The 23,263-nt window shown below is 46.4% G+C and overlaps 2 protein-coding genes across 3 annotated transcripts in view; one reads left to right on the top strand and one right to left on the bottom strand.

The window, feature by feature from the left end:
- Nucleotides 1-23,263, top strand: part of LOC130281924 (RING finger protein 122-like) — a 46,197-nt gene that overhangs the window by 22,638 nt on the left and 296 nt on the right. Inside the window, exons 5-6 of the mRNA XM_056529684.1 lie at nucleotides 5,343-5,425; nucleotides 6,837-7,024. Of these exons, the coding sequence (XP_056385659.1) occupies nucleotides 5,343-5,425; nucleotides 6,837-6,933 (180 nt within the window). The 3' untranslated portion in view covers nucleotides 6,934-7,024. The remainder of the gene's footprint in view (nucleotides 1-5,342; nucleotides 5,426-6,836; nucleotides 7,025-23,263) is intronic.
- The window catches only part of PDCD11 (programmed cell death 11), an 80,833-nt gene continuing 65,930 nt past the window's right edge, over nucleotides 8,361-23,263 (bottom strand). For both annotated transcript variants that reach the window (XM_056529675.1, XM_056529676.1), the window contains 7 exons: nucleotides 22,508-22,597; nucleotides 22,282-22,410; nucleotides 20,912-21,147; nucleotides 20,635-20,803; nucleotides 13,548-13,701; nucleotides 11,392-11,557; nucleotides 8,361-9,521 (listed from right to left, as the gene is read on the bottom strand). In XM_056529675.1, the coding sequence (XP_056385650.1) occupies nucleotides 9,350-9,521; nucleotides 11,392-11,557; nucleotides 13,548-13,701; nucleotides 20,635-20,803; nucleotides 20,912-21,147; nucleotides 22,282-22,410; nucleotides 22,508-22,597 (1,116 nt within the window). In that variant the 3' untranslated portion in view covers nucleotides 8,361-9,349. The remainder of the gene's footprint in view (nucleotides 9,522-11,391; nucleotides 11,558-13,547; nucleotides 13,702-20,634; nucleotides 20,804-20,911; nucleotides 21,148-22,281; nucleotides 22,411-22,507; nucleotides 22,598-23,263) is intronic.

Below are 23,263 nucleotides of genomic sequence, written 5' to 3'. Positions count from 1 at the left end.
GTTGCCTCCAGCCGTTTTAAACTACAGCTCCCAGCATGTCCACACATTCTTTATCTGTAGTTTTGCATACACAATAGAAATCTCCTATACTGGATACTGGTATGCTTTACGGCCGGTATCCAGTATGCTGTAAAATCTAGACTAGTCTGTATGACAACAAGACAGGCGACCCCTAGTGGCGGCTATTTTGAGCTTGAATTTCAGGTGAAAATTAAAAAAAAAATTTAACAGGTGTATATTGTGAAATATGAAAAGTTTTTAACAATGACAGTGCCTCTTTAAGGCCCAAATGGCCTGAGTCCTTAAGGGGTTAAAGAATTAGTCATTTAAAGGAAATCTGTCATCAGAATCACCCGCACTAAACCTGTTACACAGGCCTTGGAATACCATATAACTAAAAATGAAGATATCTGGCGAACCCCTGCACAGTTTTTAATGAGGTAAGAAGCGTTTTAATCAGGATAACCCGCACTACAAGCCCGTGTAACAGGTTTAGTGCGGGTGATTCTGATGACAGATTTCCATTAAAGGAAATCTGTCTTCAGTGTCACTAACCTGACGGTACAGACAGTTCGTGCTGGTGACACTGATGACACTCATAACAACCATACTTACCTGGTCCGGCTCCGTGATTTCGTACTTTTCCTCCGTATCTTCTGTTCCGGGTGGACTTGGAGCATGGGTGCAGCTTCCTGACATCATTGCTCCTGTTTGCTAGCTGCGGGACCCAGCAGAGAAGCAGCAGCAGTGACATCAGGAAGCTCCGCCCATGCTCCAAATCAGCCCCGGAATGTAAGACACGGAGCAAGATAGCAGGAGAACGGGAGCACGGAGTAGGAACAGGTAAAGTATGGTTATCATCAGTGACACCTGCACTACATGACTGTACCAACAGGTTATTGCAGGTGACACTGATGACAGATTTCCTTTCAATGAGCTTTTGACATGTCACACAGACATGCCAAAAGTTAAGATCAGTCAGGGTCTAAGAACTGGCCCCTTTGGCCCACCTAGTCTGCCCAATATTCTGAATACTAATGAGGATATGTTCACATGCCAGAATTTCCGTGTGGAATTCTGTATGGAGATTCTGCAGCAGCAGAGTCCCAGTGATTTAAATGGGATTCTGCTGTGTTGTGCACATAGAATTTCTGCGCCAGAAGCATTTGGCACGAAAATTCAAAATTTCTGTGTCCGCAGAAAGAATGGACATGTCCATTCTTTCTGCTGACTCCACATGGAATGCATTGCCTTCTACGAGATGGCGCATTTCTGAGCCGTCCTAGCATTCAGGGGAATGTCTGCAGAGAGATTCTCTGGGAGGACATTCCCTCGTGTGAACATAGCCTATTAGTCCTTGGCCTTGTGTTATATCAAAGATGACAATTTTGGAAGAGACTTAAGGCCGGGTTCACATTGCGTTATCTCCGGATGGAATTTCTGCTGGAGATCCCGCAGGCAGCACTGGAAATGAATAGACTGTCTAGGCAACACATTAACATTTTGTAGGCACTAGAGGAGTAGAAGAGACCGCACTACTACTCCCAACATGTAGGTAAGGCACAAGTCTCTGATAGGGGTAGTAGTAATTGGGTAAGACAGGGGTAGGTAGAAGTGAAAACAACAATGCCCGAATGATCCACTCAGCTTCCCATTGCCGGAGAATCTTCTCATTTGCCGATCCTCCTGATGTGATTCTTTCAATTCCCAGACTGTCAGTGACCTGTCATCACTATTATGGTAAGTCTTCATATGTTCAGTCAGTCGGGCAGAACCTATGCCGGTTTTTAGAGAACGTTTATGTTCTCTGAATCGGGAGAATAAGCATCTCTTTGTGAACCCGATATACGCAATCCTATGCCCATGTCATAAATACTATATCACCCATTCGGAGCGGCAGCATATAAAGTCCTATATGTAGATCTCATAACCCACCAGTCTGATAAAGGCTCCTTTGAACATCTGGGCACAGTGTATATAGGTGCCACATTTGAAATTTGCTTTCGGTTCATTGCGGGTGAGCCAATTCTCCAGTGCATTTTTACTGGAAATGGTAGAGGAAACGGGTATGTTTTTGTCGAGTCCCCACCATGAATAGCGATAGTGGCCGGCGTAGGAGCACCCTTGGAACACCTCTCGAAATACCTCGACTGGCTTCTCAGACCACTTCTCCTGAACATCCCATCACATCTGAAAGATATAGAGAGCTTTCTCCAAATCTTGGAGAATTTTCACTGGGAAAAGTCTTTTCACTTGGCTACAATTGACGTGGAAAGCCCTATATACTCGGATCCCCCAAAAGATGGGCATCGAGGTAATAGGCGAATTTCTCCTGGCTGCTGAAAAAAGTCCAGAATATGTGGAATTTGTAAAAGAAGGTCTTAATGTTGTACTGACTACAACTGTTTCATTTTCAATGGCGAATGGTACATGCAAGAAATGGGCATGGTGATGGGCACATCAGTAGCGCACACAATTGTTAATCTCTTCCTAGTCTCCTTGGAACACAAAGTTCTCTACAGTTCTTAATCCGTTCCTGAAGCAGCTGAAATTGTATACTAGATTTGTAGATTTTTTTCATTTTCAAGATCTGGTGTACAAAACACAAAAACAAAAAGCAAGCGCCCAGAATGAAGGAAAAAAGGTTTGTGTTCTCCTTTAGATTTAACCCATTAGCAGACGTGATCAAGAAGGCGCTTCACTAAAACCGGCACATAATTGAGAGATATCCCATCACACACAAAGTAACAATCAAAAAACCCATTGTCACCTTCAGGGGATTGGATACCCTAAAAAACATCCTAGTTTCCTCTACCTTTTCCAGTAAAAATGCATCGTAGTATTGGCTCACCCGCAATGAACTGAAAGGAAATTTCAAATGTGGCACCTATATACACTGTGCCCAGATGTTCAAAGGAGCGTTTATCAGACTGGTGGGTTATGAAATCTACATAAAGGACTTTATATGCTGCCGCTCCGAATGTACGCAATCCTATGCCCATGTCATAAATACTATATTGGGTCCACAAAGAGATGCTTAATCTCCCGATTCAAAGAACATAAACGCTCTCTAAAAACCGGCATAGGTTCTGCCCGACTGACTGAACATATGAAGACTTACCATAATAGTGATGACAGGTCACTGACAGTCTAGGAATTGAAAGAATCACATCAGGAGGATCGCCAAAGGAGAAGAATCTCCGGCAATGGGAAGCTGAGTGGATCATGAGCACGGACGCAATGGGGATCCTCGGTCTTGCGGGCTGTGGTCAGTGAAACAGGTGAGTGATGTCCTCTCCCGGCTTCTCTGCAGTGATGTCACTTTTCATTTCACCACACTCTGAACTCTGACTAGCGGCGGTTACAGGAAATGAAAAGTGACGTCCCTGATGCCGCGCAGAGAAGCCGTGAGAGGACGTCACTCATCTGCTTCACTGACTGCAGCCCGCACAGCCGAAGTGCAGCCAGGTAAGGAAAATAAAAAAAAACTATGAAAAGCAGGGAAAAGAGGGGATGAGGGAGGGGAAGAATAGCATAGGAGGAACATGATGGGGGGGGGGGGGGGGATGATGAGACGGGGAAATGATGAGGGGGGGGAATGTTGGGGGGACATAATGAGACAGGGTGGGGGGATGATGAGACAGGGGGAAATAATGGTGGGGGGAGGCACTAAATGCTTAATGTCTGTATGGCTAGTGGTGGTCTATGACAGGGGGATATATTGAGACATGGGGGGGATGATGAGACATGGGGGGTAGCAATGAGAGGGTGGCACAGGGACTAATAAAAAAAAAAGGAAGGAATGATGTGGCACTGGAGGGGACAGGACCAAACTGAGGTGCAGAAGTTGGTGGGATGATGTGGCATTTCGTCCAAGTCATCTATTATACATTTTATTTTTTTACTTAAATTTCCCTGTTAAAATGGGGGTGCGTGCTATATGCCGATAAATACGGTAATTATTCTCCACGTCTTTTACATTAACATTTTGACTTTTCCAGGCTGACACTCTTCATAGTCACTCTACTCTGACTTATGAAAGAGCAGCCTAAGGCCATGCAGAACGTCTGCAGGGAAAGCACAGATGGACATTCTGCACATTTGAATAATCTGGCTGGTGCTGGGACCGCTCGGAAATGTGCCATCTCCTAGGTATTTGGTGTTGTTTAGATGACACCCATGATCCTATTCTGTTGGAGATACAGTTGCCCAGATTTCTCATCTGCCTGGAACCAAAAGTGTCTGCCCATAACAACCCATGGGCAAAATCAGTTTTGGTTTCAGGTTCAGTTCTTCACATATGATGCAAACTACTCTAGTACAGCTTGTAGGCCCATACCATGTACCTACTCGCCAGGATATGCAAATGTAACAGAAATATATATGTACTTTAATCTGCTGGATGTAATAGTCTATCCTAAAAGCATTAGTGATATTAGACAGAGGGGGATTTATCATTGGTTGTATAGTTTTGTAATGGTAAATAGTTCCCAAATTTTGTGCAAGGGATTACACTCATTTAAAGGGGTACTCCGCCCCTAGATAGGGGATAAGATGTCAGATCGCCACGGTCCCACTGCTGGGGACCCCCTGGATCTACCATGCAGCACCCACCTGTAGCTGCTTCCGGAACCGCTGAAGGTCCTCAGGCTGAGTCCATCTCGACCACCAGGAATGAAGATCGTGACGTCACGACTCCACCCCCGTGTGACATCACACCCTGCCCCTCAATGCAAGTCTATGGGAGGGAGCGTGACAGCTATCCTTTGGATAGGGGATAAGATGTCTAGGGGTGGAGTACCCCTTTAAGAATACAACCTGAATGTAGTGCACCTTTTTTAAACCTTTTCAATATTTGCACAAACACCTCCAAAACATTGCAACCCCAGACAAGGCTTAGCTTTTTGGTGACTTTTGCACAATGGGATAAAGTCCCAACATTTTACACAAGTAAACCATGGAAAATGGTGTATTGAAATTTCAGAAACTGTATACCTGCGCAAAATTTATCAAATGCCCTGCGGCCGTTTAATAAATTTAGCGCATATGCACATTAGCGCCACACAAAATTAAAGGGGTTTTCCAATGCCCTATCTTCCGGAGCTCTGCTCACAGCGTCCGGAAGTTAATTATTCCAAACGCTGTGTGCGGGCTTCCGTGTCCGAGGCCGCCCCCTCGTGACATCACGCCCGCCCCCACAACGAAAGTCTATGGGAAGGGGGCGTCACAGCGGTCAGCAGTGGAGAACCCCTTTAAATAAAAATTTATATTTTAAAATTTAAAAATAAAGCACTGTTTTTGTAGTAAGCTGATGAAATATATATTTATTAATGTATCCACAGCAAGTGTGCGCCGTGTGTCTGGAAGAGTTTAAAGTGAAGGAAGAACTTGGCTTATGTCCCTGCACTCATGTGTTCCACACAAAGTAAGTGCCAGCTGGGAAGAGGGTGATGACCTATTTACAGTGAAATGCCACACAGCTGCTGATAATGATACAACTGCTGACAAATTAGAAATTTAGATTCTAGAGAAGTTTTTCCAAACAGTGTGTCTCCAGCTGTTGCAAAACTACAACTCCCAGCATGCCCAGACATGCAAAGGCTGTCCAGGCATGCTGCTGCTAGTTGTAGTTTTACAACAGCTGGGGACACACTGTTTGAAAAACACTGTTCTAGAGGCAGTCATATTTGTTAATATTAACAAATATAGATTGATTGAGTCTTGGATATCATGATTTTCTGGTGCTATAGAGGTTAAAACACACCATCAGGTAGTATTGGGGGTCGTAACTGCATCATGTTCGTTTCTAATAGTAAGTGATTTCATTGAAGTTTTGGAAACTCCAACACAGCCTGATCATGTGGTTCAACTAATAGGTAAAATAAACTTAATGGCAGTCCAGGTATGCTGGGAGTTTTGCAACAGCTGGAGGCACCCTAGTTGGAACACACTGGTCTAGACATTAGGAGCCAAAGAAGCCTTTAGAGGAGTGATCTGCATCCTGCGGCTCTGTAGCCATTATAACACTACAGGTACCAAGCTGGGCTGTGTCCCCTTAATTGTCCTAGTAAATCCCGCCAAAGGCTGTCCGGGCATGTTGGGAGTTGTCGTTTTGTAACAGCTTGAGGCACCCCAGTTGGGAAACAGCGACTTTAAAAAAAAAAAAAAAAAAAAAAAAAAAAAAAAACACACCAGATTTGAAAAATTAGGCTTGGTCATTAAAGGGGTTCTCCACCATAAGGTGATTTTAATACATACTTAGCAGACAGTAATGGGCATGCTTAGGAAGGATCTGGGCTTGTCTTGGGGCTAAATAACTATGTTGTGAGATTACCATAACACTGTGGCTAGCTTTTTGTGAACTGGTATTTCCTGTTTGTTTTCTTTTTTTGCCCACAATTCCATTTCCCTCCTACACATCAGCCACCCCACCCACTAAAACATAAATGAGCTGCATCCATTCAAAAGACCTGTGGGTTTCAATCAGGGTGCCTACAGCTGTTGCATTAGTTGCAGATTGATCTCTCTCCCACCAAGCGAACGCTCCACTCATTGAAGCAGACAGGCTCCCTGTCATCAGCTGACTAGTGAGTCAGGTCTCGGCTGCACTGCAAGCTGGGAAAAATCTGAGACAACAGTCATTTTGTATGCTGTTAAAAATAAATATTGGGGTTAAAATCACAGAAGAATTGTGAGAAAACCGACACACACAGGTACAGACACTAAATTATGAACTGCACTAACTTTACAGCCCCTGTAGCATAGTCAAATAAAAATAAAAATCTTAAATTTTAATTCTAAGAATGTAAGACTGACTTTCTTCTCACTTTCCCTAGGTGCCTGATGAAATGGTTAGAAGTGCGAAACTCCTGTCCAATGTGTAATAAAACCATTTCAGTGCCTATGCCCAGACCATCCCTAGAACACATGTGAAGACGTCTTCGGTTCTATGCTTAGATAGCTGCACTGGCTGAGAAAACTTGGAAATGTGTAAAGTGGGAAGCAACATGTACTTGTCATTCAGGTTCGGCTTTCACCACTACTATAAATATTCAGTGGGATGCACCAGTCTCAGGTTATGTGAGGTAACAGGCACGGTCACCAATCTGCATTAGGATTAGTCACATCAGTCAGTGAGTGGCCAAAGATCATCAGAATTAGATCAGATATTCCATAAGATGAAAGATTGAACATGCTATATTCTGGAGGAGAGCAAGGTAGGTGAGGAAAGTAGAACACTGAAGGTTGGAAGAAGTGCAGTAGATGGTAGAAAGGCAATAGGGTATAGGTATTGGCAAATACATGGTATAATGGTAGCACCACCAGTAGGGCTGGGCGGTATACCGGTTTATACCGAATACCGACATTTTTGTGCTGCAAGATATGAATTTTAACCCATAGCGCAATACCGGTTTGGCCCCTCCCCCTTGGGAATGAATGCATTTTCAGCCCAGCGCTGCGCTGTCTCCACATCGGGGAACTAATCACATGTGACCCGCGAGCGCTGTTCTGCCCCCCCCCCCACAATTATTAGCCCAGCGGGGAACAAATCACATATGTCACCCGCAAGCGCTGCCCTCCCCGTCCTCCTGTTTGTTGCGGCCGCTGGCGCTGACACTCTATACTGTGTGGTATCATATTGGGGAGGGGAGGAGGAAATACCATTATATACCGCGGAATCACCAAAAGTGACAAAAATACCGTAATACACACATTTGGCAATACCGCCCAGCCCTAACCACCAGATGAGTAAGGCCAGTTTAAGCCATATTATTGCCAAAAGGATGTTGACTGTTTTGTAATTTTACTAAAACAAACTTAGAAGACTATAGGGTTGTATGGTGATCTAACTTGGTTTCAGTAGAACCACAGGAGTCCTGATGTAGACACAATATGACAATCTGGGACCAGCCTCCTACTCAAGGCTTTTATTGTTGTGCAACTTGCGCTGCCTTTAGAGTCGGTCATCAGAGCCACATAATATTCACAGGGGGTCTTCCACACATGGAAAACCATGCTGGGTGCCCTCCGATTCTCAATGAAGCTCTTTTCACAGTTGTATCTTGCCGAGCCATGCAGAGACGATGACCAGGAGGAGGACGGCAGGGTGCAGGGGTAATGCTGAAGGGACCTAGTGACATGTCATAGTCACAGATAAACAAATTTAGGGTAGGGTCACACATGCCATATTTTGCTGCTGCGTATTTTCCTACTCAAGTCAATGGGTAACAAAATAAGTTACAGAAAATATGCAGCAAAATAAGGCAAGTTTCCAACTTGTGCAATTGATTTGTTTTTGGAGGTAACCATGCAGGGGGTGGGGGGGAGCTGAAGGGGTGCAAATGCAGAAGAAAGAGCAGAAGATTTATAACAGTAGGAGGCCAGAGAAGAAAAAAAAAAGTGAAAAAAGAAAAAGGAGGGGTGAGGAAGAGTATAAGCATAGAAGGAATGGAAGAAAATATCTGGTCCCTTTGTCAGACAGTGTCTTACTGTAGCATGCCAGCTCTGAGGGTCAAGGGTGCAGGGATGGAGGTGCGTCTCCAAAAGGCAAACAGGTGGGTGTCTGAAGTGACAGGTAGGCTTGCTCAGTTGTCACACAGGTAATAGATGAAGTTTATGAATAATGATGATTTACAAAAATGTTAGGAAACCGTGCAAATTTAACAGCATTTTGAGATCTGCTTTGCAGCATCCACATGGACAACAGGAATCTATAGTCCAGTAGGAACTGTCCAGAGTAGGAGAATTTCCACATAGAAAACCTTTCCTGCTCTGGACAGTTCCTGAAATGGACAGAGTTGTCAGCAGAGAGCACTGTGGTTAGCCAGAAAGGAAATTCAAAAAGAAAAGAACTTCCTCTGGAGCATTCAGCAGCTGATAAGTACTGGAAGGATTAAGATTTTTTTTTAATAGAAGTAATTTACAAATCTGTTTAACTTTCTGACACCAGTTGATTTAAAAGAAAAATGTTTTCCAGTGGAGTACCCCTTTAAACATTAGGTTCATATGAGATTTGTTTGATAAACACAAGGTCATTTTCTGATGTCAGATTCTCTTTAAAGAGCGGCATTTATTTCAGCTGATTACCAAATGCCTTCAATGGTGCACAAAATGCTTCTGTATAAAATAAAAAACAGTCGGATTGATGATAGAAAGACTACAATGTAAAGTCTGTTTTTCTCCAAAGCTCTCACTGTAGAACATCTGAATCTTATTAAAAATCCCCAAGGAAAGTCAATTCGAAGTGGAACAATGTGATCTACACAACCACAAAAACAAGTCTTCAGGGTGTGGAGTTTTCCCACATCTGCAGAAAGTCACCAATACAAGTCCCATAGAGGTGCAGGCTTTATGTTGTGGCCACAGACCCTTTAGATTCCACATAATTTAGGGCCTTCTCCTTCACAGTCTGAACTGTCTTCTCGTTGCCATGTTTCTTCTCATACTCCAGATAGCGCTTGAAAAAGAACTTTATTTTTTTCGGTGCCAAACTTAGATGGATGACTCGCTCAAAGATATCCCTGTAAAGACAGTGGAATATAAATACAGTGGTCCCTCAACATACGATGGTAATCCCTTCCAAATGGACCATCGTTTGTTGAAACCATCGTATGTTGAGGGATCCGTGCAATGTAAAGTATAGGACAGTGGTCTACAACCTGCGGACCTCCAGATGTTGCAAAACTACAACACCCAGCATGCCCGGACAGCCAACGGCTGTCCGGGCATGCTGGGAGTTGTAGTTTTGCAACATCTGGAGGTCCGCAGGTTGAAGACCAATGGTATTGGAGGTTATACTCGCGTGTCCCCACCGCTCCTGACTGTCACCGCTGCCCTGGATGTCGCCTTCCAAAGCTGTCGCCGTGTCCCCGACGCTCCAGCAAGGCCTCTGCTTCCCCAGCATCCTCGCTCTCCGTCGCCGCCATCACGTCGCTACGCACGCCGCTCCTATTTAATGACTGGACGGCGTGCGCAGTGACGTGATGACAACGATGGAGAGCGCCGACGATGCAGGGGATCCCGAAGAGGACGCGCCGGAGCCCCGAGGACAGGTAAGTGATCGTGAGCGGACCACACGGGGCACTGTAAACGACTATCCGGCGGGAGCTGAAGCAGTCTGCACTGCCGGATAGCCGTTTATGCGATGGCCCCGACATACAAAAGCATCGTATGTCGATGCTGCCTTCAACATGCGATGGCCTCTGAGAGGCCATTGTATGTTGAAATGATCGTATGTCGGGGCCATCGTAGGTCGGGGGGGGGGGGGGGGGTCACTGTACAAAATATCCAATTATCTGCCATAATGATGGTGCTTAAAGGAGCACTCCCAAGTAAATAATGTGTTTGTCCAGAGCAGAGCCTGAGGGGATGGGGCATGACAAAAGTTCATGGATCATCTATGGCACCCACAGGAAGTGCCCTAGGCATAACAATGTATCAGAAATGCCTGGAGATGGGGTAGACAATCTTGGGGGAGGTACAAACCTACTGTACTAAATTTACTCAAGATACAACATGATAAAAAAATGTCCTGTTTTCACACACAAGTCACTTTGTTTTGGTCATGGACTGAACTTATACATCATGTATTTTTCATGATGATTTTGTACTTGGCAAGAGCTGCCAAGGCTAACAAAGTCATGGGGTGTATCAATGGAGTAGTGTTTCCCAGCCAGTGTGCCTCCAGCTGTTGCAAAACTATAACTCCCAGCCTGCCCGGACAGCCAAAGGCTGTCCGGGCAGGCTGGGAGTTGTAGTTTTGCAACAGCTGGAAGCACACTGGTTGGGAAACATTGCAATAGAGATACAGAGGCTCATGACAGGAACATAGTTTTGTCTCCATATAAATCACTAGTTGGACTACATATGGGGGAAGATTTATCAAAACCTGTCCAGAGGAAAAGTTGCTGAGTTGCCCGTAGCAACCAATCAGATCGCTACTTTCCCTTTTGAAAAGGCCTCTGAAAAATGAAAGCAGTAACCTGATTGGTTGCTATGGGCAACTCAGCAACTTTTCCTCTGGACAGGTTTTGATAAATCTGCCCCAATGAAGTATTGTGTCCAATTTTGGGCACCTGTATATAAGAAGGAGATGACTGAAATGTAGAGGGTGCAGAGGAGGGCGACAAAGATAATTAAACCTCTTCAAGCCTCATCTGGAAATTAGGCAAGTAATGGGCATAATTAGCCCTACAATCCGCAATGAGCATTTACAGAGTGGATGTATGCTGCCATGCAGTGATAGATTATTATTATTTACATAGTATGGATATGTGAGACTACAACAGCACAGCTGCATGCTGGGAGTTAAATATTCAAAGCTTTGTCCATATTTGGTTGTTGAACTTATTCTAGACCAGTAAGATTAACCAATAAATAAACCATGCATACCGGACTTCTTTCTGACTTGCATGTTTCATCATCATATCGATGTACACCGACCAGAGGTCTGTGCGTTTAGGGTAGCTGCTCAATGTGCTTTCAAATAAGGCCTTGGCGCGTACAGCATCTCCCATACGGAACTCCAGCTGAGCAAACTTGGAAATGAGATCCATATCTGAAAATGGAAAGAAACATTACAACTTTCTGCCCGGAAAGGCAAATTGGCAAAATGGATGAACACATTTGACCAGCTCCAATGTTCATACAGCACACAGTACATGGTATAAACTGTCACACACCATTGATATCATAACCACTTAGCCTTTAACCCCTTTAAGGTCTCAGCGTTTTTCCATTTTCATTTTTTCCTCATCACCTTCTAAAAATAACGCTTTCAATTTTGCACATAAAATTCCATATGATGGTTTATTTTATGCGCCACCAATTCTACTCTGCAGTGAGATTAGTCATTTTACCAAAAAATCCACGGCCAAACGGAAAAAAAAAAATTAATTGTGCGACAAAATTGAACGCAGTGCATTTTTCGGTAAAAATGACACCTCATTTTTATTCTGTAGGTCCATACGGTTAAAATGACACTCTACTTATATAGGTTTGATTTTGTCGTACTTTGGAAAAAAAATCATAACTACATGCAGAAAAAATTTATATGTTTAAAATTGTCATCTTCTGACCCCTATAACTTTATTTTTCTGCGTACGGGCCGGTATGAGGGCTCATTTTTTGTGCCGTGTTCTGAAGTTTTTATTGGTACCATTTTTTATTCAGTTTTTTTAGGATATAAAAAGTGACCAAAAATACGTTATGTTGAATTTTTTTGCGTGTACGCCATTCACCGTGCAGTTTAATTAACAATATATTTTTATAGTTCGGACATTCACGCACACGGCGATACCACATGTTTATTTTTATTTACAGTTTTTTTATTATGGGAAAACGGGGGTGATTCAAACTTTAATTAGGGAAGGGGTGAAATGACCTTTGCAAAAAAAAAAAAAAAAATGGAAAATAAAAAAAGTTAACAGTGCTATAGCTCCCATAGGGACCTATAACACTGCACACACTGATCTTTTACCCTGATCCCTGCAAAGCCATAGCTTTGCATGGATCAGCGAGATAGGGGCTCGATTGCTCAAGCCTGTAGCTCAGGCTTGGAGCAATCAAACCCAGATCGGATGCGACGGAGCAAGGTAAGGGGGTCTCCGCTTGCGTCCTTGCTGATGGGGACATCGCGATTATCGCGATGTCCCGATCAGCCCGACTGAACTGCTGGGAAGCGTTTACTTTCACTTTCAGACGCGGTGGTCAACTTTGATCGCCGCATCTGAAGGGTTAATAGCGCAGCTATTAGCCCAGGTTCCCGGCTATGACTAGCAGCCGGGACCGACCCGGTGTGATGCTGGGTCACAGAGGGACCCCGTTTTAAACACTGGGACCGGGCTCAGGGCGTAGAGGTATGCCCTGAGTCCTTAAGAGGTTAAAGGAGTATTCCATTGACCAGCCCTTCTGGCTGCGTTCAAAACTCCACGTCAAGCCACACCCCCAACATAAGTCTATGGGAGGAGGTGTAACGGCCGCCACGCCCCCCTCCATAGACTTGCATTGAGGGGGCATGGCCTGACGTCACGTAAGGGCGACCGGAAGGCTAGTCAGAGGAGTACCCCTTTAAAGCTAGAGGTGTATATTAAATAAAACCATGCCAGTGATGATTACTATAATAAAACATGCAATTTCAATTGTCATAAGAGTAGTAAACATTCAATATCATTTTGGACAGTTATAAGGGTCACAATAGCCTCAACTATTGAAGGAAGAATTTGCTGTTACGTTGCCTTCTCCAGGTTCTGATGAGTCAGGCAGAAACTAAGAAAAACTGCATATTTCATCTTCTAAATATCCCCTATTCACTGTCCTGTCAAGCTGATCTATGGCAGCTCATGGTTCCCTATGAGTAGCTGTACTGTGTGAAGTGCACAAAAATATTCATGTGTCTTACGTAAGCTAAGTGATAACTCATAATATTCACCAATACAGAAAAAAAATGCATGATACAGTTACACCTTTTTCTATTGTTAAGACATCGTCAATGAGAGTTTATATATTCTCCAGCCTAGGCATGGCAGTACCAGCACTTTACTACTCACGTTCTTTTTCTGGAACACACTTCAGTGCTCGCTCCAATAATTTGTGTGTGGCTTCAGACTGGCCTTGTTTCAGAAGGAATGTAGCATATTTCCACCATACAGACTTCTCCTGCCGGAAACGCTTCACCATGGTGTTAAACAATTCTTCCGCCTCCTGGAAACAAAATTTGATGATGAAGTAATATAGAACCAAGTAATGGTGACGTTCCTCAGTAATATTGAACAATTATACAAAAGGGACATGCTGCACAAATCTGTATGGTAACAACATAATACTGCAAAGAAAATAAGAGACGCTACCTGATCCGGTATGCATAATGTCTCCTGTGGAAGATACAAACAGTAGATTTTTTATACTTCCTGTAAAATCTCTCTCAGAGCTTCTATTGGGGGACACAGGAACCATGGGTATATACTGTTTGCCACAAGGAGGCTGACACTAGGCAAAAAAAACTAAAAGGAAGTCGGCTCCTCCTGGCAGGATATACCCGCTCCGACTCTGAGCTAATCTGTTTAGTCTCAAAGCAGTAGAAGAAACAGACAAAGAGAAAACAGTCCGAACAAAACCCAGACAAAAAAAAGGAAGACCAAAGAACTCCCAAACAGGTGGCCGAACCTGGCTGGCTACAACCAACTAAAACCTATGGGCAAGTGCTGTGTCCCACAATAGAAGCACCAATAAAGAGATTTTACAGTAAGTATTACAAAAAAAAATAAAAAATATCTACTTTTCTCGATCGCTTCAATTGGTGGGGCACGTCCTAAAGCAGTCCCCTAGGAGGGAACACAGAGATCCCAGCCACAACGAACTCAGGCGGACGAATGATCCACCACCTGTAAAACCTTGCGGCCAAGACCTGCGTTAACAGACACAAAGGCCCTCATTTACTTAGAAAATCGGGTTGTAAGTCTATCTTGCTTTCCTACCCGACTGCTTTTTTCCCCTGGTATTTATTATTATTATGTCGCATCCTGTTTGTCGCACGTGGGTTTTGTTGGTTTTGGTTTCCAACTCCTCTGAGTTGTCGTGAAAAAATCCACAACAATACAACAAATTCGGGTTGGAAACCTTTATAAATACGTGGGAAAGCTCAGAAATGTCGGGTTACGCCCCTTTTTTGGGTTTGGGAGAATCCACATCGGGTCCATCGGGAAAAAATGTTGCATCGTGTCGCAGACTGGCGCACGATGTCTGCGACATGTCGCAGACAAAGATGTGCCAAAAAAACCCGACAAAACAAGTCGGTTTAGAATAGTAAATGAGGGCCAAAATGTACGAACACGATAGAACTTAGAGAATGTGTACAAGGACAACCAAGTAGCCGCCTTGCAAACTTGCAATGCTGAAGCCCTGTGGCTGACCGCCCAAGAGGCCCCCACTGCGCGAGTGGAGTGAGCAGTCACCCGGAAAGAGGGGGGGGGGGGACACGACACACACATATCCCCCTTAAAACGATAGGCCTTCGAGATGGAGCACCGAATCCACCGGGAGATAGTCTCCTTAGAGGCCTGGAGCCCCTTACGCTGCCCTTCAGAGAGCAAAAGCAGCGAGTCACAATGCCGGAAGGAGGAAGAAATGACAAGCGGGTAAGTCCAAACAGCCCGAACCATGTCCAGCTTATGCAGCTGACGCTCCCCGGGATGAGAAGGGGCTGGGCAGGAGGGCAACACAATATCTTCATTCAGGTGGAAAGAAGAGACAACCCTAGGCTGGAAAGAAGGCACCGGCCAAAGAACCACCTTGTCCTCTTGAATAGTCAGGAAGGGGGAACGGCAAGAGAGGGCTGCCAGTTCCGAGACACCGCTAATGGACGTGGCCGCAACTAGGAAGGCAACCTTCCAAGAGAGGAACTGAAGAGACATTTGTCGAAGCAGCTCAAACGGAGCACCCTGCAAAGCATCCAGAACAAGGTTCAGGTCCCAGGGCGGAGTAGGGGACAAGTACGTAGGGAACTCATGAGCCACGCCCTGCAAAAAACGTGTAGACATATGCATCGGACGCAAGAGAGCATTGTAAGATGATAGAGAGGGACTAAACCTGCCCTTTGATGGAGCTCAGCGCAAGGCGCGCCTCCAAACTAGATTGCAAGACAGACAAGAGGTTCTGCAAGGAAAAACAGGTGGGAAACAGGGAGCGGGCCTCACACCAGGGAAATAGGCCCGCCAGGTACGGTGGTAGATCCTGGCGGACAAGGGCTTCCGGGCACGAAGCATGGTCCGGATGACCCGAGTAGAGAAACTCAGCCTTCAAAACCGCAGTTTCAACCGCGATGCCGTCAAACGCAGCAGAAGTGAATTGGGGTGGCAGTGGGGTACTTGCGTGAGCAGGTCAGGGCCCTGTGGAAGACGGAAGTGAATGTCTATGACGAGACGAACCACATCCACATACCACCCGCAAAGAGGCCAATCCGGTGCCACCAGAATGGCAGTCGCCCTCCGCCTTAAGTTTCTGGACTACCCTGGGAAGTTGCGGAAGCGGCGGGAAGAGGTAAGGGAGAGAGAATGAGGTCCAAGGGACCACCAGAGCATCCACTGCTAACGCCAGAGGATCCTGGGACCAGGCTTCCTGTTCCAGCGGGATGCAAACAGGTCCACATCCGAAGTTCCCCAAGCAACAACATATTTGAGCGAAGACCTCTGGGTGGAAAGACCACTCGCCGGAATCGGCCGTGGAGTGGCTGAGAAAGTCCGCCTCCCAGTTGTCCACCCCGGGAATATGGACCGCCGAGATGGCGGGAACATGCCTTTCCGCCCAGGGGAGAATCATTGCTGCCTCTTGAATTGCCAACGCGCTGCGGGTGCCGCTTTGGCGAATGGTGTACGCCACGGCTGTGGCATTGTCTGTCTGCACCCGCACTGGAAGGTGGCGAATGAGCTGTTTCCAATGAAGGAGGCACAGGAAGATTGCCCGAAGTTCCAGAACATTGATTGGGAGACAGGACTAAGGGGAGGACCACCAGCCTTGGACTGTCTTGTCTTGGAAGACACCTCCCCAGATGAGGAGACTCGCATCCGTGGTCAGGATCTGCCAGCAAAGCGGCAGAAAGGAACGACCCTCCCAGAGAAGAGGGGACCGTAGCCACCAGAGGAGGGAGCGGCGGACACTGAGAGGGAGCGGTGGACACTCTGAGGAAGCCGGATCTCGCTGTGGAGAGAGAGGAGACTTGTCCCACTGCGACAGGATGGCGGTACCAGAACTGCGCATACAGAACCGCCTTCATGGCTGCCACCATCTTGCCCAGCACTGCCATGCAGGAGCAGACGAATGCCCAGCCTCAAGGACCGGAGCTTGTCCACCGGAAGAGTCAGACGGGCCGCTGCAGTGTCGAAGCGGATCCCCAGGAAAATCAGAGACTGAGAGGTTGGTCGGAGAAAGGTTGGACTTTTTCAATCCAACTGAAACTGGTCAGGTTCTGCAGAGTGATGCTGAGGCTCACCCAATTGTGCTCGAGAGAGGGTGCTTTGATGAGCAGGTCATCCAGGTAGGGGTGCACACAAACCCCTCTCGGGAGTGGAGAATAGCCACCACCGCTGCCAGTGTCTTGGTAAAGACCCGGGGAGCGGAGGCCAGCCCAAAGGGCAGAGCCACAAACTGAAAGTGACCCACAGGAACCGCTGATTGGCCGGAAAGATAGGAATGTGCAGGTAGGCATCCTGGATGTCCACTGAGGAAATGAACTTGCCCGGATCCATGAACTTGACCACTGACCGCAGGGATTCCATGCGGAAGTGCCGCAGGTGCACATGGCGGTTGAAGTTCAAGTCGAGGATTGGGCAAACAGCGCCGTCCTTCTTGGGAACAACAAAGAGATTCGAGTAGAACCTCGAAAAACATTCCCGAGGAGGAACCGGAACAATCACTCCCTGGAACAGAAGAGTGCGAGGGGCAACCTGAAAGGCCACAGGGAGGGCAGGAGACCAAGGAGGGTGAGACCGAGGAGGGCGGGAATGGAAATAACTATCCCGGGGAATAGAACCAAATTGTATCCGATAGCCCTGTGAAACAATCTCTTGAACCCAAGTGTCCTGCACTTGCGCAAGGCAAGTGTCCCAATAGAGGGACAGGAGAGGGGAAGCCCTGGATGGGGGGCCTTCATCAGGCAGTGGGAGTCTTGCGGGCACTAGACTTGGCAGGAGGGTGGTTTGAACAGGTCCCCGCTTTTCAGGAGGGGTGAGCCTTGAAGGAAGGGGCTCTCCTGTCCTGTGAGGCCATTGGCTAGACCGAACGGCTCGAGGAAAACCCAAAGGGCCGAAAGGAAGAACACTTCCTATGCGCATCCATGCGGCGCAAACTATTTTGGGGCAAAAAGCAACTTTTGCCCCCGGTAGCCTCAGATATAATTTCGTCCAGCTGAACAGACGAGATCCCAATAATGTAAGGTCTGTAAGGGAACCCTTAATGGCGGTGCCGGCATTCCACACCTTGAGCCACATGGAGCGCCGGAGAGCAAAAAGGTTGCCTGAGGCAAAGGCCGAATAGCGGGCTGACTCCAGGGAAGCCGAGCAGAGGTATTCTCCGGCATTAGAGTTGCTGTGCTAAATTCGCCAGGTCGCCTGTGGAGGAGCCTGCAAGAATACCTTGATCGACAGAGATTTGGACACCCAGGTAGAGGCGGAAGCCGAACCGGCTGCTTCATATGCAAACTTGGCCACATTTTCTATGCGCTTGTCTGAGGGGTCCTTGAAAGGGGCCACGTCCACCAGCGGCAGGGTAGTAGATTTGGACAATCGCGACACAGGGGGATCCACCGTAGGTGGAAAAGTCCATTTGGCGACCAAGTCCTGTGGAAAGGTAAAGAAAGCCCGCAGCTTCTTGGCCTCTTGGAAGAGTTTTTCTGGGTGCTTCCACACCGCTTCCAACAGCTTGTCAAATTCTGCGAGGGAACTGAAGACCTTGGGGGAACGACAAGCGCGGTGGAAGGACACTTCAGGCGCTACGTCCGAAGTTCCTGGGTCCTGTAGGTGGAAGGTGTCCCTGACATCTGACAACAGACTATCCACCATGTCCGACATACGGGACACCTCAGAGTCAGAAAGTGGTTCCACATCAGAGTCCATCAGCTCCCCCAGGGGACCGGGATCAGGAACAGACTCTGGAAGACTGGTGGCGCCTTGTGGAGGAGGAGAGGGAGGACTCCGTTCAAGCTGAGGCCTGAGGGTAAGAATCCAAAGATAGGCAACCTGGGCAGCCTCGGGAAGGCCGCAGAGAGGGGCGGTCGGGCAAACCCACAGTAGCCTCCCTAGAAGATGGGCGCAGTGAGGTCCGCTCTTAGGCGGAAGCCACCTCCCTGGAGACATTGGCCAAGTTGGATATCGACTGGGGGAGAGAGGATACCCACAGCGGAGCGTGGTCAGACACCACAAACTCCGGCGGACCATCCTGAGCGGCAGCCAGGGGAGCATTAGCACTGCAAGACCGTACAGGTAGGGCAGGAGGGCTCAATAGAGCCTCCTGGCATTTTGGTTCTGCAGCCCGAACAGGAATAGTAAGTGACCAGGGCAGGGGCCGCTTGCCAGGAAGGGGAGTATCGGGTCTAGGGTTGGACATGAGAGGCACAAGTTAGTCAGACAGCCTAGACAGACAAGGAGCGAGCTCACCCAGGTTCCTGTGTCCCGAGAGAAGCAGTCTGAGGCAAGGCAGCTGGAGCAGACAGTAGCGTGTCCTTTGTCCCGAGAGAAGCAGGCTCTGAGGGAAGGCAGACGTCTGAGGGAAACAACTGGTGCAAACGGCAGAGGCAGCAGGAGTAGGCAACTCGTGTGAGGAGCCATCAAAAGAGAGGAAGGGCCCTAGGGAGGTCACCACCCGGAGTACAGCCGAGGATCATATGAGTGGTTAAAGCCATGACCCCTGGAGCGCGCGCTGACAGGCCATAGGAGGGAGGCCGAAAAGGGGAGGGATGCATAATCCCTCGATCATACGCTGGAGTGCGGAGCGCCTGGGTTCCAGGCGCTGTAAGGAGGTGGGCGGAGCTCAGTGGAGAAGTAGGCCCAAGCCGTGGGCTAAATTTCAGCCTTCCGAGGCCACCTCCGATACACTGGAGAGACTATATGCTAGCGGCGAGCACAGTGAAAAGAGGCTGTGAGCGCAGAAAGAGGAGACCGCCAGCACAGAAGGCAGCCACAGTCCCATGTGCAGCATCTTCCCTGCCGTGCGACAATGCAGGGACTGTTGCAAGGGTAAACACGCTGTGACCGCTTCGAGGGCTGCTCAGGGAACGGGAGAAGGAGAGGAGGCCCCCTCTGCAAGCAAGTCCTGGCAGGGACAGAGCCGGGCCATTAACCCCCGCAGCGCCATAGAGAGGAGGGGAAGGTGCAGTGCCAGGTAACATGTGCAGGGGGAGCCTGAACCCAGAATATCCCCCTAACCCCGGAGAATAGAGTCAGGGGGTGGGTATATCCTGCCAGGAGGAGCAGACTTCCTTTTATTTTTTGCCTAGTGTCAGCCTCCTAGTTGCAAGCAGCATATATCCATGGTTCCTGTGTCCCTCAATTGAAGCGAACGAGAAAATGAAGAAGCCGTAGTCTAAAAACAAAGACTGTGTTAATAGGTTCAGGTTTGTTATTGCTAAGGCTGAAGACAAATCCAGGAACAGTGAATAAATGCAGACTTCTCTTCTCTTTGGTATTCAATAATTGCAATGAAAAACTGCAAGTGCAAAACTAGAGATGAGCGAACTTACAGTAAATTCGATTCGTCACGAACTTCTCGGCTCGGCGGTTGCTGACTTTTCCTGCATAAATTAGTACAGCTTTCCGGTGCTCCGGTGGGCTAGAAAAGGTGGATACAGTCCTAGGAAAGAGTCTCCTAGGACTGTATCCACCTTTTCCAGCCCACGGGAGCACCTGAAAGCTGAACTAATTTATGCAGGAAAAGTCATCAACTGCCGAGCTGAGAAGTTTGTGACAAATCGAATTTACTGTAAGTTCGCTCATCTCTATGCAAAACCATCAGAAATCTGCTGGGGAACCACAAACTACATTATTCAGCCAAAACTGATCAGAGACAGTACTGGATCCGAGTTTGAGGCAATTGGATCTGAATTGTATTTGAGTGAATGTGCTTGAAAAAATAAAAAATAATTTTTACCTTAAACTTCTCTGACTTGATATAAATGTCAACTAAATTCTGGAAGGCTTTCAAAGGATCATTGTACTGAATGGCTCGTTCAAAAACCTTCTGAAGGGTCTCCTCTGTTCCAAAGGTATTCTCCATGTTCAGCATAGCCACCCATATAGTCAGCTTCTCTTGCTCCTCTCTGAAATATTTAAAAATACATATGAAAATTTTAATGTTTGCTACTTAGGCCATACATATGGTAAAGGAGGTTGTAGCTGTGGTTCCAGCCATCTGGCCATATGCTTACCTGAAGTAAATGGTCTGCAGGGCTCTCTCTGCCACAGCTCGTGCTTGCTCAAGCTCAGAGGCCTGGAGGTGCAAATCCATATACTGAACCCAGTTGGCAGCAATGTTTGGAGAGCTTATGACAAGGCGCTCAAACTCCTGCACCGATTGTGGCTTCTGATTTGGATTGGTAGCTTCCTTACTTGTTTGTGGTTTCTGGTGTATCTTTTTTGTGGTATCTTTTTTGGTTTTTATGCTCTAAACAAACAAAAGAAAGGGATAAAAAAATTGGGTAAAAAAATGCTCAATATTTCTTACCACCTCCCTCCATTGTCCAGAACTATTGCCTGTGTGTCTCTGTGCACAGACAAAATACAGGAAGTGTGGGCAGAACAAGCAGAGCTCCGTGCAGGCTCCTGACTGGTCAATCAGCCAGCTGTATAAACCTGTGGCATGTCACAGAGCTTCAGTGCACACAGCAGCCAATTGTTAGCTCTGGGGAGTGAGGGAGAAAGTTCCCACATGAGATGTAAGGAAAAACAAGGAATGCAGTGTGAGATGCATAAACAAGGGAATTAGAAGCCTTAAAAGATGAAAACTTTGCATGGCATAGCCATTGGATACTTAAGAATGCTCCTTTACTTCATTAAGTTCAGCTTTTTAATACTCTCTCCAATGTAGTCTAGGTAAATTACATAACAAACAGATTACAATAGACAAAGACATGTTCTTCCCTGAACAGCTAAAGAAAATAAATTTTGAAGACAGTTCGGGGTAAAACTATAAGGTACATAACCATATATAAAAGAACATGTTAAATGTCTCTCATTGGAATCTCATTTATTCAAATAAAGAAAAAAAAAATCTGGAGAACTGGGTCAGCACATTTAACTTATAAAAAGTGATTACCAGGGTAAGGGTGCATTCACACCACGTTTTGTACATACGGGTGCTGGATTCGGCGGAGGGAGGGGCAAACTGGGCGCTTCCGTACCCCGGCCGGATCAGCCCGTGACTCCATTTACTTTAATAATTCGACCGAAGTAAAACGATGACTGCGGTCGGCTCAGTTTTGACCCGTATGCGGTTTCCTGACCGGACCTAAAACCATAGTATACTACGGTTTTAGGTCCGGTCCAAAACTGCATACGGGTCAAAACTGAGCCGACTGCAGTGACCGTTTGACTCCGGTCGGATCATTAAAGTAAATGGAGTCACGGGCTGATCTGGCCGGGGTACGGGTGAGCCCGGTTTGCCCCACCCCCTGCCGGATCCAGCACCCGTATGTGCAAAACGTGGTGTGAATGCACCCTAACAGATATTATCCTTCACACTTAAACATGACAAATATAAAAGACGCCTTTGAACACTATTATATAAAGCGCACAGTACCTTGGTTTGCTCGTCCTCATCTTCACTGTCTGAACTGCTCTCCTTTCCACCAGCTATGGATGTCTTAAGATTATTCAAATTGACATCCCAGGAAAAGCCAGCAGAGACCTGGAGCCGTGGGGCAGGAGTCTGAGGATCACAGAAAATAAGAAAATAAGCCATGCAAAAAAATTGGCTAACCTTTGGGGGGGGGGCACAAAAAATATTAGCCCTTCTTATGACTCACCTTATTTTTCTTTCCACTACAATTAACCTCAACACCGCTGTCCTCATCATCATCGACAACTTTTTTCTGTCTCTTCTTATTTTTAGCGATCTAATAAGAGAACAGAAAGTATGGATACAGACTGGAAGCAGCAACTTGCAAAATAGAAAACACAAGTTGTGCTGGTTACTGTGTTCTATTTTGTGCTCCCAGTATGATATTCACTGCACCAATGTGACACTTGCCAGGAAAAACGCTAATGCTAAACCCACATGGTGTGTTTTATGCTCCCACACTATTCTGTGGGAGTGAAACGCCAAGATTTTGTCTTATTAAAAAAAATAATAATAATAATAAAAGTCAGTCTCAACATGCTTCGATTTTGGAAAACTGGCCAAAATCATGAAAAAACGCCATTGGGGTTTGGTATTTCCTAAATCCCTATTGACTTTCAGCTAGCATCTGGCTGGGGCATTTATTTTAACCAAAACAAAAACAAAAAAAAACACTGCTGTGTGCCGAAAGTTTTGCAGAATTTTCTTTTGCAAAAAAAACGCACCACTCTCGTTTACACCCTGTGTGTGATACTGCAGCTAAGGCTTCAAATAAAGGGGTACCCCGGTGGAAAACTTTTTTTTTTTTTTTAAATCAACTGGTGCCAGAAAGTTAAACAGATTGGTAAATTACTTCTATTAAAAAAATCTTTACCCTTCCAGTACTTATTAGCAGCTGTATGCTACAGAGGAAATTCTTTTTCTTTTTGAATTTCTTTGTCTT

The sequence above is a fragment of the Hyla sarda genome, chromosome 7 (genome assembly GCF_029499605.1).
Source record: "Hyla sarda isolate aHylSar1 chromosome 7, aHylSar1.hap1, whole genome shotgun sequence".
Classification (NCBI taxonomy): domain Eukaryota; kingdom Metazoa; phylum Chordata; class Amphibia; order Anura; family Hylidae; genus Hyla; species Hyla sarda.
The sequence above is the reverse complement of the archived record's forward strand: the minus strand, read 5'-3'. Positions and strand labels throughout refer to the sequence as shown.